This window comes from Apium graveolens, chromosome 3, assembly GCF_009905375.1.
Source record: "Apium graveolens cultivar Ventura chromosome 3, ASM990537v1, whole genome shotgun sequence".
Lineage (NCBI taxonomy): Eukaryota > Viridiplantae > Streptophyta > Magnoliopsida > Apiales > Apiaceae > Apium > Apium graveolens.
Window position 1 is genome coordinate 152,601,302 of NC_133649.1, and position 15,901 is coordinate 152,617,202.

Consider the following 15,901-nt stretch of genomic DNA (forward strand, 5'->3'; position numbering starts at 1 on the left):
GACACATTTGTCATGCCATATTAATAAAATGTCTCACCAATTTTCATGAAAATAATGTCTAACATTAATGACAAAGGTAATATATTAAAGACAATGATTTTATAATTATTTTTGAAGTTAATAATAAAAAGTATTAATGTGTAGAACACTCGCATATTATACGTGGTGTATAATAAAAAACACAAATAACAATATGATGTTGTGGTTATAAATAGACATGAGTTTAACAATATTTATTATATAAAGATTAAACACATGGACAAATTAGTTATATTAACTCATGAATAAAATATTTCAATAATATACTTCAATATCACCGATTTCTTAATTTGCAAGCAAGCAAGTCAACGGATTTAAAGCCTAAATGAGCCTTTTAAATAATTGCCCAAAAATAGCACTTACTTTAGCGCGTTACATAAATATATTTGTTCTTAATTTCATTTTTTATTAAGAAGAACAAATGAATTTATTCGTTTGTAATTTTGGGGTGATTAATTTATGTAGGATAAAACAAAAGCAGAAAAAGGGGTAAAGAAAAAGAAGAAAATAATAGGTAGTATTATTAAGGAGTGTGGGGAGTAGATTTGTGTACATCAAGAAAGCTAAGAACCCTAGCGCCCCCAATCAATCTAATCGTGTTGCTTCTTTTCTCAGGTATATTAAACTAACATTTCATTTATATTTACGTATTTATGTAAGTATGTTTATTCTATTTACATTCTTTTTGTTTTGCTTCAATTCAATATGCTTCTACTCATTTCTCTTGCTTTCGATTTATATTTAGATTTTTAACTTGTAGAATATAGGGAATATGATGCTTTAGTAGTTTTCGAAAGAAGTGTATTTAAATTTATATATTAATTTGAGTATGTGTATGTTGCAAGTGACTTTATTGTTTTTTTTTGTTATTTTTGGTTTAGAATATGAATTTGTGATTTAAAAGCTTTTACAAAGAGTAGATGTGAAATTGTTAGACTAGAAGAAGAAATGTGAAACCCCAGCTAATTGCCATTAGAGTAATACTGGTAATGCTGAATATTTTTATTTTGGTGATTAGCTTGTTATTATTGTTGGGACTGATGGTTTTATTATCGTAATTGTTTTACTGCCTTGGTTTGAGGATGTGATGTACAGAGAAAATGGGATAAAATTACTATAGTTAGTTGTTTTATTAGGCTTGAATATGTTTCATAATCATGACATCCCTTCTCCTTTCCAGTAATGTCCTGGCTTGTAGTATTTGGATCGAGAAAAATAAGTTATGTAGATGGGATACTTTAAAAAATTGCTGATGCACCTTATTGTTACCTACATTCTTTAATTTGGATACATGAAACATGGGATGACCTTGAAGACTTTTGCAGTTATATCTTATAGAAGCTACTGTATATACGTTTTATATCCTTGTAAGGAGCATAACAGATGCAGATAGCTTCATATTCTCTCTGGGCGCTAGATGACTTGGCTTAGCAGCTGGGACTTCAGTGCCCTTAAATATATCTTATTATAATTGCTATACTTTTGTGCCCCTCTTGAGTGATACTTGTCACCTTCTACCCCTAGCTTAAGATGTTAAAATCCAATGTTTCTTTAAATCCTATATTGCTTCCAGAAACACATGTCCATGTGGCCTTGTTTACCGCCTGAGCTCGATATAAGACATTCATAGGATCTAGCTAAGTTGAGTGGCTGCTCCAAGGTTAATCGTTTCAACATTATAATTTGTCAGTCTCAGCCTCTAATTCTTCTAGAAAATTCTCAATAAACCATAAACTAATTTTTTTTTCATTAGTCTGTCCTGGATTCTTATCCACCAATTGACCCATTACCTATATACATCCGAACTCATCATATATTGCTCTAGACTTGAGACATTTATTGCATTTTCCTTAACAGGCTCAAAATCTGTATCAACTCACAAAGTCTGGCTGCCTTCAGTTGGCTGGTAGGAACCTTCCTTTCCATTTTGGTCCTCTAGATATGCCTTGACACCCAATCGTTTTATTAAATTAAATAACTGAAGTACCTCATACGAAATCCAATCTAAAGATGCACATTAACAAATTTCTCTGTACTTGTTAGTTGTTACACGTTATGGGCCGTGTGACTTTGCTAAATAAAACATAGAATGCAGGTCTCTAGTTGTCCTTCAAGTATTTTGTGGTGTGTTTTGAGGGATCACTTATCACATTGCATGATCTCCTTTTCTTAATTTTTTTATTGTTGGTACTTGATAAAGGCTCTTTAGCGTATTATGCTTTTCAGATTCTCTCATCCCAACTAAAGTTTTAAACATAGGTGTAAATGGTATTTCTCTGCAATTGTCCGTAGTATTTGTCTTCTAAGAGATTTCTGCTTGCATTGAGCATGTAGAAATTCACATCATCAAACTTTGATTTACATTTTCCCCTACTCCATATACAGTATGATAGGTGACCAGTTAAGTTGGGTGCTCACGACTCACTAGAAACTCAATTGAATTCATGGAAAGCATTTTATTGCCCTGGGTTTAAAATTTTGAATATTAGCACTAAATCTTATTAAGTCACCAACTAGGTGAATGTGCACCGGTTAGGTAATCTTAACTCATTTTGGAAACCAAAAAACTAGTTCCGTTGGCTGGTGCCAGTATCTCGTAGTCAGAAAATTGAAAAATTTAATAGTAATGTGCTTTCTTCTCTCTGCACGACTAAGCAGATGACGGACAAAGCTCATTCGTTATAAATTACTCTTAGAGAAAAAGAGGAAGTGATTTCTTTTTTACTTTCCTCTCTTCTTTTCTCCCATTCTAGCAAGCATATAGACGTGCAAGGAGCCTGTAGTGCTTGCTCTCCGAAAGAACCTAAGGTTATGCGTGTTTCTGGATTTCTTTTTGAAAATGAAAGTGTAATTATATAAGCGAAACTACCATTCGAGCATTATCCTGTCTTTTTTTTGGATATCTGTCTTTAATTTAAAAACCTATCTCTGATGATCCATCGGAACTTGTAAATATAACTTATCAGATACATGTATATCAAGAGCTTCCTCTAGAAGTAGTATCGATCACTCTACAGTCTACACTCTATGTTGACTAAGAGAAAATAAATGTACATAACTCTAGAAATGCAAAAAATTGTTTGCTATTAAACAAAAATAAATTTAGAACACTGTAATCTACTAATTTTTTTTTTTTGCTAAGTGTAATCTACTAATTTATCTCAATGTGCTAATTTTTTAATTCAGGAAAGGTTTTAAATGGCTTCTACCTTAAATGTAACCAGTTGTCCAAGTTATTGTAATTTATCTGATCTACACCAATCCATTCATTGCTGCAATTACATGTAGGTCATACCTGGATGCCCCAGATTGTTGACATTCATCTGCTGTGCACATTCCTAAAATTCCTAAAATGAAACCAAAAACCAATGGCTTGCCTAGAGCTCAGATATCTAATAGTTTACAGGGAGAAGGGCCAAATTGGATTCTCATTGCAGGTGGCGCACTCTTAAGTACATTATCAATGCGTCTGGGATATAAGCTCAAGCAGGTTCTTGACACAAAAGAAGTGGAGAGTAGTAGCAAAGATTCAAGAGGTCTTGTAATATGTAATTTATAGTCTTCTATACAACTTTCCTTTACTAACTAGCTTTATTGCAGGAAGTACAAAATCGAAAGAGAAGAAAAAACTAGCGAATTGTCACTTTCATTCAGATGCATACTGTGTGCCGCAAGATGATGATGGTTGCTACAATTTTATGTCAGGTAGGAACTTTTGTCCTCAATACAAGATTTGAGGGTCGAGTAATTTTGCGATTTTCTTGAATTACTTTCATACCAATAGCTTTATGCCTGCTTACATAATTGGAATATAATTTTTTGCAGAAAATATGCATGAACTGCTAGAAAATATACATGAACTGGCTTCCTGAGTTTACAAACTTTAATGAATTTGTCTTTTATGATGCAAACTAATGACTTGTGATGGTTTTCATTTATATTAATTTAGAGATCATCAATTATATTTGGTAATTTATTTCTTTGAAATCCGCAAAGACTGATTTTCATGTATTTCAAAAGAGTAAATAGAAGTTGGTACCCAGTAGTAATATACATAGATGGTTTAGGAGTACATTTTCTTTTACTTGTTGGCCGATATTGTGAAACCGCTATGTACTTGCTAATAGATTATATATTAATATGTTGCAAATAGTTTCTCACCTACGCAAAATGCATTTGATGAGTTCACTGCCAATGTACACGATTGTGGTTGACAGACATTTATTTTACAACCACGGGGTACCAGCTCATAATTTGGGATTTAGTTTGTAAACACAATACTTGGATCCTTTTCTATAATATGTATTTGAATTCTGAAGTGTATCATCTTTACTAGCAAGATCTCTACTTGTGTACGGTCTACTTTTGAAGGCTTTCTACGTTTCCCTTTTTTTTTAATTTCATTTTCTTGTCTTTTATGTGGTGTGAATGTGAATGTCTCTGTTATCATGGCAAGTTCTTTTAATCAATTTCTTGATTCTTCATGCTGCGTATTCAAATATGCTGTCTGTATTTTACCAGAATGACTGTAGTAATGAAGATAGAAATGTGTTGCTTTTAGTGCTTGGAAGAAGTCATGTCTGTAAGCATGACAGATTGGACACCAGCTAATATTGCTTCTCTTCACGTATTTTTGATTGTTTAATGAAGCAGGAACCAAAAATCTGGAGACGGAGAAGCAACAAAACAACCAAATGCTTAATGAGCATGAGATGGCGCTCTCTCCGGTCACTGTTTCTGCCCCTGAATACAACAAGGAGAATGGTGTGATTTGGCAATCATCTCCTGATCGTCTAGAGCTGCCTCAGAAGCCATTTCATCATTCGAACAGCTCGGATTCCCCATGTGTCTCAGATAGCGGTTCTGACATCTTTAGCAAGCGAGAAGTTATACAAAAGCTGAGGCAGCAGCTGAAGAGAAGGGATGACATGATACTGGAGATGCAAGATCAGATTGCAGAACTGCAGAATTCTCTTAGCGCACAGCTTTCACATTCTACTCATCTGCAGTCATTGCTGGATGCTGCCAACAGGGATTTGTTTGAATCTGAAAGAGAAATCCAGAGATTAAGAAAGGCAATTGCAGATCATTGTGTAGGGCAAGTGAGTGCCTATGACAAGCCTCCAACAGTCACTATGTGGCCTACTGAAGGGAGAAATGGACATGCAAATGGGTACTTAGATGTTGAGAGTAATTTAGACTCTTCAGAAAAGGGAAGAGACGGGGATAGGATCGAGTTGCTGAGAAGGGAAGTAAGCGAGTTGAAGGAGGTTATTGAGGGCAAGGAATACCTTCTGCAAAGCTACAAGGAGCAGAAGACAGAGCTCTTAATGAAGAACAAGGAATTGCAGCAGAGATTAGATTCCCAGCTGCCAAATATTTTGTAGAAAAGTCTTAGTTGTGCATGTATACATGGGTTGTTTTTGTCTCTTTGCTTCCTCTTCTTTGATGTTAAATTTCATTGTTTGCAAAAAAGCTTCAGTTGATGTTTTTGCATTGTTTTTTAGTCGTTGCAGGTCATGTGAAAGTGTTAGTTGTGTGAATAACTTTAATGAAGTGAGAAATGAAAGAGTCGTGCTTACAAGTCTAGAAGCTTAAAGGAGACTTTCTGCTCTAATATGCAAATGAAAAATGGTGTGAAATGTCAGTATTTCTTAAGAAACGATTTCTTTAGGGATTAGATGATGTGTTTGTGTAGGTTTGATTCTTTATCAAACATGAACGATGGATATACTAGTCTTACCCATAAATTTGCACTTCACCCTCTTCCCATTCCATTAACATTAATGTTGTCTTGGTTACACCCCACAATCTAACCCTATTGGCCAATATCCCAAAATTTATGATTTGTCAACTCCGTTTATTATATTGGTGTCTTTATATATGTCATGAACTTCCGCCAATAATTTATTTTTTCGTACTTGCTTGCATTTTGTTCCCATTTCTTATTGTTGTTAACAATTCAAACATATCGTTGCTTCCAACTGATACCACTTATTTCCTTCTGGCAGTTTGGCGTAAGCACCCTCATGTTAAGTATATACTTATTACACAGTGCTAGGATTTGAAAGTTTTTTTTTTTTTGTTACATCTAAAAGAGCTGCCTAATTTCACATGTTATTCACTCTCTATGAATGAATAGAAAAGTGGCTGATCAAAGGAATGGCATCGCAATTTGTTTTTACTGCAAAGTGCATTAAGCAAATGGCGAAGCTCGGAGGTTCGTAATTATCATGCTGCTTTGCTTTTCTCTTCTTAATCAAATCTAGGATTAAGATTAAGATAATGCAGTATGTTGTTGTAAAGATGTTTTGATATCTATATAAATTATTATTGTTAGATTCAACCCTTTGCCTTTTCAAATAAGAAAATGAATATTTTCGTTCATTCTCTATGCTATTGCCAAATTTATTGCACTTCCACTAATATTGTTCAATATAAGCGCAGTAGTAACAAATTATGACGCTCGGCACATATTATTGACAAGAGATTTCATTATTATATAATATCAACCGCCGCCAAAGGCTTAAAATCGGCAAAGCACACCAACAGCTGAGCAAACGCGAGTTTACATAATTATCCCAAAAGAAAAAGACTAAAACCACTCACACGTAGCTTCTCATGCAGTCTATCTATAAAAGACTGCGACCCTAAGCATTTTATTCAAACAGAGAGAGTACAAATTACACAACCAATACACATACACAATAGAAGCTTTAAAAGCATACAGCATCAAGGGCCTCAAGTAGTGCTGTCTCAAGTTTTTCCCCAAGTTAAGCCAGAATCTCTGAGTTTGAGCTCCATGATTTCATCCATCTGCTCTTTCATCTTAGCAGGTAAATGTTTTTTCCATTCCCCAGCCTTGGCCTTTCCGAAAAACACACTATTCCAAACTTTAGGGTTGAGACCGTTATCATGTACACCGCTCTTATTTACCTCTAAATTACTCATATTCTTGAAAGAGCAAGACTCTACAAGTCTTTCTACGACCCCGTCTTGCTCTTCTTCCGCAGAGAATGGATGGCCAATGAACGCAGCCAACTTCTTTACATTAGATACTGAATCATTTTTTAAATCTTGATATTTCAGGACAGAATCTTACCAGGTCTCTGTAAGCTTGCTTTCCAATAGCCCAGCATATGCTCCCAGTAAGGACCATAAAATGAATACCCCTCACAGAACAGCTGAAACCCCTCCTCAATGGAAACAAATTCAAGATCCTCTGTAGCCATCTTTCTGGCAAAATGTCACCAAGAAACAAACGTGTCAGCGGGATCTCTACATATGTAAACTATTTTACAATCAGAAGCAATGATCGACTCCGGCAATGTTGTGTAAGGTGCATGTGTGGACAAGAGTGGAATCTCAGGATAGTACTTGTGGGACGGGTTTCTAGGAATATAGTATTCTAAAAAAGGCACGCACTCGTGAGGTGATGCTGTTTGTAAGGGGTTGCTAGCAAGATGATATTTGTTTCGAGTGGCGATGGAGAACGATAAGGCTTTTAGCCAAGTGGTTCCGGTTTTAGGATAGGACGCAACGAGTATAGCTGCAGGATGAGGAATGAAGTGATCTTGAGCCCACATGAGGCCTCTGAGAGCTGGTTCACGGAACCAAATGCCGTGATATTCATAAGCTCGAGTAAAGTCGTTGGATACTTTGTATGCCATACCTCGGTGAGGAAGCAGAGAAATTCTGGCTTTGTATTCACAATCAGTGGTTTCAGAATCATCCAACAATTTGTTCATGATTGAAGATCGTAGGCTTGCTAGCTATAATAACGCTTGCTAGATATGATACTTTGTTTGGCTTACTGGACTGCATATATAGCGTTGTTTGCTTACTGCACTGTTGCTCTTTCATCAAATGTAGATACACGTTCACTTCCCCATGTATCCTCGCTCTGCAAGAAAAAAAGGCTAAATACAACTGCACAAATACAACCGACATCAAATTCAACCGTTTTCGGTTGAATTTAAGGGCGTAAAATTTAACCGCATGCGGTCGTATTTATTTACGGTTGTATTTATGCGGTCGAATTTAGTACTAATTACAACCGTATATGGTTGAGTTTAGCCGTCCTCCTAAATTCAACTACATTCGGTCGAATTTAGCCTTACTAATTACAACGGAATAAATACAACCGTATTTATATGCAGCCGTATACGGTTGAGTTTAGCCGTGCTTCTAAATTTAACCGCATTCCGTCGAATTTAGCCTTGCCAGAAAATGGAGGGAATTTTCCCGCCAACGAATTTTGTACTAAATTCAACTGATTTCGGTCAAATTAATTTTAAAAATGGCGGAAAATTTCTGAAAAAAATATAGAATAAAAATTACACGAAATTTATATTTTAGTTCTTGCAAAAAAATATTATTATTGTAGTTAGATATTTATGGTTCAATTAATAATTATAGTTTGACTTTTAATTTATTTTGTATTTGTTTTAAATTATAATCCAACCATACGCATATGAAAATTGTCAAAACAAAAAATTTTACAAAAAAATGTAAGTAATTTTAATATTTAAATTTTAACTATTTTTACAAATTGAATTTAGGGGTGAGATCCTAACACTAAAGTAGTTCGACCAATTCTTCTTACTAGTGTTTAATCTCATATTGATATTTCAATTTTTTCAAAACTTTTGTGAATGATCCACCCTTACAGATGTCAAGATCTATATATTTTAGTGATATTAAAAAACTTTAGAAAAAAATAAATTTATTTGGTTTGCTATTTTAACAGTCAACTAGTTGTTTGACTAGTACTTCTTAATACTGTTTAGTCTCATATTGATGTTATGATTTTTTCAAAATAATTTATGAATGATCCAACCGTAAGAATGTGAATATCTATATATATTAGTGATATGATAAATATTTTAGAAAAAAATAAATTTATTTGGTTTGCTATTTTAACAGTCGACTAGTAGTTTGACAAGTACTTCTTAATAGTGTTTAGTCCCATATTAATGTTTTGATTTTTTCAAAAAAAATTATGATTGATCCAACCGTAAGGATTTGAAAATCTATATATATTAGTGATATGATAAAAAATTATTAAAAAAATAAATTTATTTGATTTGCTCTTTTAACAGTCGACTAGTAGTTTAACCAGTACTTCTTAATAGCGTTTAGTTCCATATTAACGTTTTGATTTTTTCAGAACAATTTATGATTGATCCAACCATAAAGATTTTAAGATCTATATATATTAGTGTTATGATACAAATTTTAGAAAAAAATAAATTTATTTGGTTTGCTATTTTAACAGTCGACTAGTAGTTTGACCAGTACTTCTTAATAGTGTTTAGTCCCATATTAATGTTTTGATTTTTTTCAAAATAATTTATGATTAATCCAACCGTAATGATTTGAATATGTGTATATATATTAGTGATATGATAAAAGTTTAAGAAAAAAATAAATTTATTTGGTTTGCTATTTTAACAATCAACTAGTAGTTTGACAAATATTTCTTAATAGTGTTTAGTCCCATATTAATGTTTCAATTTTTTCAAAACAATTTATGAATGATCCAAACATAAGGATGTGAAGATATATATATATATATATATTAGTGATATGATAAAAATTTTAGAAAAAAATAAATTTATTTGGTTTGCTATTTTAACAGTCAACTAGTAGTTTGATCAGTACTTCTTAATACTGTTTAGTCTCATATTGATGTTATGATTTTTTCAAAATAATTTATGAATGATCCAACCGTAAGGATGTGAAGATCTATATATGTTAGTGATATGATAAAAATTTTAGAAAAAAAATAAATTTATTTGATTTGCTATTTTAACAGTCGACTAGTAATTTGACCTGTACTTCTTAATAGTGTTTAGTCCCATATTAATGTTTTATTTTTTTTTAAAAACAATTTATGAATGATCCAACCATAAGAATTTGAAGATATATATATATATATATTAGTGATATGATAAAAAATTTAGAAAAAAATAATTTATTTGGTTTGCTATTTTAACAGTCAACTAATAGTTTGACCCGAATTTCTTAATAGAGTTTAGTCTCATATTAATATTTCGATTTTTTCAAAATAATTTATGAATGATCCAAATATAAGGATGTGAAGATCTATATATATATTATATATAGTAAAACCCAATTAGAGAATTTACTAATATTTCAAAACTAATTTGACTAATTTGAATAAATAGTAAAACCCAATCGGAGAATTTACTCTAAGCATCCATGTATGAAATATTTTTTAAGTTATATCTTAAAAAAATATTTTTATAATTTTTTTAGTTTTATTTTGAATATGAAAATAAAGATAAGTTTTGATTAGTTGGAGTAAATTGACATCTAGAATCAAATTCATAGTATTTGTTTTAATAAAAAATTAATTGATCAAATCATAAATATTTAATAAAATTTATTGATAAATTTCAAGATATTAGAGTATTTGGGATAATTTTAAATTTGTTAGTTAAAAATAATTTATGAATTATCCAAACTTACAGATGTCAAGATCTGTATATAAATGTAGTTTGAAAAATGAATATTTTGGGACTAAACACGGGTTTGCTAATAATATTGTTTTCTAAAATAGATAAAAAAGAGCTATTTTTAAAATTTTAAAAAATTTTAATCACTGGAACTTAATTATTTTAACATATAAGGTATAATTTTTCTTAATTTTTTTCCCTATAAAATATAACAAATTATACAATAATAATAATAATAATTATAATTAAATTTACACTCCTAAATTCGATCGATTGCAGTTGTTTTTAGAGACACGTCAGCGATCCAAGTCAATTAAATCTAACGAACCAAATTCACCCATTAACAAGATAATCCAGTGGTTAGATATAACTTTTATTTTCACCTAAAACCTTACCCTTGTTAATACCGCCCTCCTCTTCCCCTGTATCCCCCCTCTCATTCTTCACGGCAGAGACTCTGCAACCCCCTCTTCTCTCTCTCCACATTCTCATCCCTCTCTCTCTCCACTCCACCACCTCGTTTCTCTCTCTTCACCCAAACCCAATTCCCCTCTCTCTCCTCCACTCTCTCCCAATCTCTCTCCACAAAACTCTAGCCCATTAAAGTCCAAACACAACCAACTAGTCACTATAACTGATCAAGACACAACTCCTCCTTAACCTTCTCAATCTCGACACGAAATCTCTCCCTCTCCACCTCTGTTTAGTAACAGAAGAATTGACTCTGTTGAATTGATGCCGAAACAGAGTAACGGGGTTTGTTGCGGTGGTGGTTGGGGTGTGGGTGTAGTGGTGGTGGACGGAGAGGGTGGGGTTTCGGTTGGGAGTGGAGTGGGAGTATAGAAATAAAAAGGGGAAGATTGGTCATAATTATTAAAATGAAGATGACAGGAAATTTATATGGCGGTGAATTGTACTGAGTTGGTAGCTTGGTTTGAGTGAAGGGTTAGTGTTTGCGGAGTGTTTTGGGATGGGTAAGAGGGAGGTTTTGGAGGCGGTAAGGGGTGGTGCTGCAGGGTCGATGGTGATGGAGTTGTTTGGAGAGAGAATAATTGAGAGGGAATTTAAGGCGGGCGGGTTTGTTGAGTATATGGTTAATGATTTGAGAATGGGATTTGATGTTGTGGACGGGCAAGAAAGTGAGAAAGTTGTGGTTGTGGTGTTACCAAATTTCCTGCATGGAAAAGTTGATGATGCTAAATTCTGGAAACACAACATAGTCATCTGCCTCCAGGCTCCAACTCTTTGTATTCTATTCTACTATCATATCTCTTTATTTATTAAACTAATCACAGAGTAAGGCTTCTTATCATATACATCATGCACGGTTTTGAATGAGAGAAAGAAATAACATATTTGTTGTCTCCATGTGGCATTTTGCTTTGAGTCGGGGGAGGCCGCGATTAGCAATTTATCAACAAAAATTAATCGGATTATGTTAAGCTCACCGGGATCGGAATATTTTCCGGTTTCCGGCGAGTTTTTTTGAAATTGGTGTACGTGAATTTAACCGTATTCGGTAGAATTTAGAAGCTCATTTTTGACCAAATACGGTTGAATTTAATAATTGGGCGGGCCTTTTGAATTTTGACATTAAATTCAATTATTTGGGCGGGATATTCAAATTTCATCTGAAAAATTAAATTTGACCGGAAGCGGTTGTATTTAGCCGGTGGTATTTAAGCGGTTGTATTTATCCGGTTGTATTTATCCGGTTGTATTTAGTCGGTTGTATTTAGTACTAAATACAACCGGTTTACTAAATATGACTCGAGCGAATACAATTGTTCCAAAAACCAGTTGTATTTAGCTAAATACAACCGAAAACGGTCGAATTTAGCTAAATACAATCGATTTTAAACCGGTTGTATTTAGCCGTTTTTTTGTAGTGCCTATAAATGCTCACCTATTTTCAGTCCTCTAATTCATTATTGGGTTGTCTGGAATTTTATATATTTTAATTAAGTTCTAATGAAATATTGCCTCAGTGTTTGAGATGTGTTATATCCAAATTTGGTATAAATCTTATTCGGGTCAAAACCGGGTCAATTGGGCAAAATTGGGACATTTATGTCTAAAATTAAGAAAAAGATAAGGCAAGTTTTTTTTGCTGTAAAGGTAGCGTGCCCTACAAATACAGGAAGACACACCCTTATGTATGAAAGAAGTTAATGGTTAATGCCTTGAAGGATCAAGGCGTGCCCTAATAAATATAGGATGTGCGCCCTACTGTTGTTATATGAAGAAGGGATTTTGAATGATTCCCTGAGCTGGCCCTAACTTGTGAAAGGTGTTAGGGCGCACCCTAAGTAGGAAAAATGACTTGGATGGAACTTTAACATGGTTACTTGGACGGATTCTTTGGATGATTCAAGGAAGGAGAAGATTATTATTATTAACCTATTTTTTGCAGATATTCTATTGAAGAACTCTTTCCTGTAATGTAATCATAGGAAAGCGGTGTTCGTGGTCAGAGACCTCTAGGAGTATGTTTTGACGGAAGGCCTCCTCCTGTAGTCAATGATTGTCCTCATTGGGGACGTGGGGTGAATCCTGGTGTGTGGTTTGGGAGCTCTGTCTCTATAGTCAACGGGTGTCCTCGTTGGGAGACTTTGGAGTATCCTGCACTTTGCACCCAAAAGCTTGGGATCACTTGTCCTATAATCTGGTAGGGGCTCCTTATCCGGGGGACAAGGATGTGTCCAACATTTGGGGTAAACCACGGCTAGACCTGCGTCCACGGATTACAGAAACATCTGGTAGCGGAGGGTTATCCTTGGCCAGGGAGATGCCTTATCCGTGAAGTCTTGAAGCTGCGGACGAGTCTTGGGCCTTTGTGGTTGGGCCTCATCAGCGAACATTCCTAAATCTAGTAAAAGACGGTTTTCAGTAGATTTCTACTGAGCCTCGGGACAAGATATCTAAGCCATATAGGTTTCTTGTTCCCCAAGAACTATGAAAAGATATCTTCGATATATTATTTATTTTGGTATTTGTACGATTAAACATAAAATCAAGAACACGTAGATCCTCTCCATTTGGACATAAATTTAATTGATCCAAATCAGAGTCAAAAAGTCAAACTAGCAAAATCATGTCTTTTAAACAGATAAAAGAGATATTCCATTTTTGCAAAATATCAAAACTATATCTTTCTGGAATATATCTCTAAGGCAATATGATCAAAGAAGAAATATCAAGATATGATATTTCTTAAATCTGTGTTGCAACAGGAATATAGCAACAAGCTCGAATAAGGAATATTGCAGAAATATTCTTTAGAGGTCTCGTGCTATATCAAAAATATTTAACTCTTCACTCCAAAATATATCTCTACATATATTAAAAGAGTTTTTATTCAAATATTATTAATATTCAAGGTTGTAATATTAATATCCAGTTCTGCAACTCATTTATGAATAATTACAGTAATTTTCTCCCGTTTCGTAAAATCAGCATTTCTCGGAGAAAATTATTCAAAAATAATTATTCCTATCATCCAAATATATTTTATATATTAGGAAAAATATTTTAAGTATTTATACAAGTCAAAACTTTGGTCAAAAGACCCATCTCCTTTATTTCAAGACCAACGATATTTTTATTCGGAAGAAAGGCTGACAGAACAGTTTCATTTTTAGATAAAATACTTCCACGTGCTAGAATGACTTGAAATTTGGTATGGATCATTTAAATGGTATTTTCTAAGTATTGTAAAAATTTCGTAGCATTCAGAGAATTTTTGCCCGGGTACAAAAATCAAGGCAGTTGGTCCCATAGTTGACCACGTTTGACCTAGTTACCATTGACTAAAGTTGACCAAAACTTGCAGGAAATCATTTTATATTATTTAAGTATTTATCAAATTTTTTATGGTATTTATTTAAGAGTTTTTATGGTGGTCATAATTAATGGTGCTTAATCCTTAATTAAAGTAATTAAAGAATGATTAAAAGAAAAGAAAAATATATATATATATATATATATATATATATCAGCTGAGATTTGAATGAAATACTAGCTTGTGCTTCCTTCCCACTTGCAAAGAAACACAACCTACTTGTCATGTCATCAATCCATGTGATACACTCCATCCACCATTCATTCCTTCTCAAATCTCAACCATTCAATCCACCCAGCTTCTCCTATAAAAAACCCCCACCCCAATCCATTTTCTTCAAGCTAAAGAGCCACAAAGTTGCTGGGATTTTTTCAAGAAGTGTTTCTCTTCATCTCTTTTAAATTCTATACACGCACTTCTTCTAAAAAACCTTCTCTCTCTTCTGTATACTTACATATATACAAGGTTTTTGAAACCCAAGCTTAGCTTCACCCAACCAAGCTTTATCCCACCAAGTGAGCTCATCCACTACCACTTTCCAGCCTCCTAAAGGGCTGCCCAAGTTCGACCAAAGTACCAAAATCCGGCCGAACCTCCGGCGAATTTTTCCGGCGAACTTTTCCGACCGTTTTTCAAAAGTGGTTAGTTTTAGCTTCTTATTTGAGTTCTTTTTATTTGAGCTTTGTACTTAATTTCTCTACTTCATCTTAAGCTCTAATACATGATCTCTTATAAATAAAGTTCTCAAGAGAACTAAGATTCGAACTCGGAATTCGAATAAGTACTTGATCTTCACATAAATCATCTAAAAAAGAAGATCTATAAACAAAAGTACTTTATCTCCAAATGGGAGATTATATTTGACCCAAGTTCACGAGTTAGCCAATTATTTTTATTATTGGATCTTGGCTAACATTATTCGTGCACATAAAATGTTACAAGATAAAGTTTTAATCCCTTCTAACATCTCTAGTGTTCCGGGGGATTATAACTCGATCTATAAATACTTCGTAATTTGTCAAATATCAAAATGAATTAAGTTCACGAGTTAGCCAATTACTTGCACTTTATTTAATTGGATCTTAGCTAACCATTTCGTGCACATAAATTATTACGAAGCAAAGTTTTAATCCCTTCTAACATCTTTAATATTCTGGGGGATTATAACTCGATCTATAAACACTTCGTAATCATCTGTTAAAATTAAGGATGAATCAAATCCATGAGTTAGCCAATTACTTTCACGCTATTTAATTGGATCTTGGCTAACACATATCGTGTATATAAACAATTACGAGTCATATCGTATAAGCCCTTTCTAACATCTTTCAGTGTTCCGTGGGGTTATACTACGATATTTATAAAATACTCGTAATTATTCGTCCAAACTTCGAAAGCACAATCTTAAGCCAATTAATTGCACTTATTTAATTGGATCTTGGCTAAGACTCATAAATCTTATAAACGTGCTTGAAGTTAACAGAGTATAATTTGACCTTATAATCGTCAATATAGAAGTATACCTTAAAACCTTAAGTTG

General features: G+C 33.5%; 1 protein-coding gene and 1 pseudogene across 2 annotated transcripts; one reads left to right on the forward strand and one right to left on the reverse strand.

The window, feature by feature from the left end:
- Positions 1-447: 447 nt before the first annotated feature.
- LOC141712849 (uncharacterized) lies at positions 448-5,623 on the forward strand. Of its 2 annotated transcripts, none has more exons than XM_074515947.1 (4): positions 448-654; positions 3,328-3,575; positions 3,640-3,744; positions 4,690-5,623. In XM_074515947.1, exons 2-4 carry the CDS (start codon positions 3,392-3,394, stop codon positions 5,424-5,426), a joined length of 1,026 nt encoding a protein of 341 aa, XP_074372048.1. In that variant the 5' UTR covers positions 448-654; positions 3,328-3,391; the 3' UTR covers positions 5,427-5,623. The 2 variants fall into 2 exon arrangements, with proteins under 2 accessions (XP_074372048.1, XP_074372049.1); XM_074515948.1 differs by having other exon boundaries at positions 455-654; positions 4,693-5,623.
- Positions 5,624-6,795: 1,172 nt separating this feature from the next.
- Positions 6,796-7,787, reverse strand: LOC141714649 (flavonol sulfotransferase-like; annotated as a pseudogene).
- Positions 7,788-15,901: the final 8,114 nt, after the last annotated feature.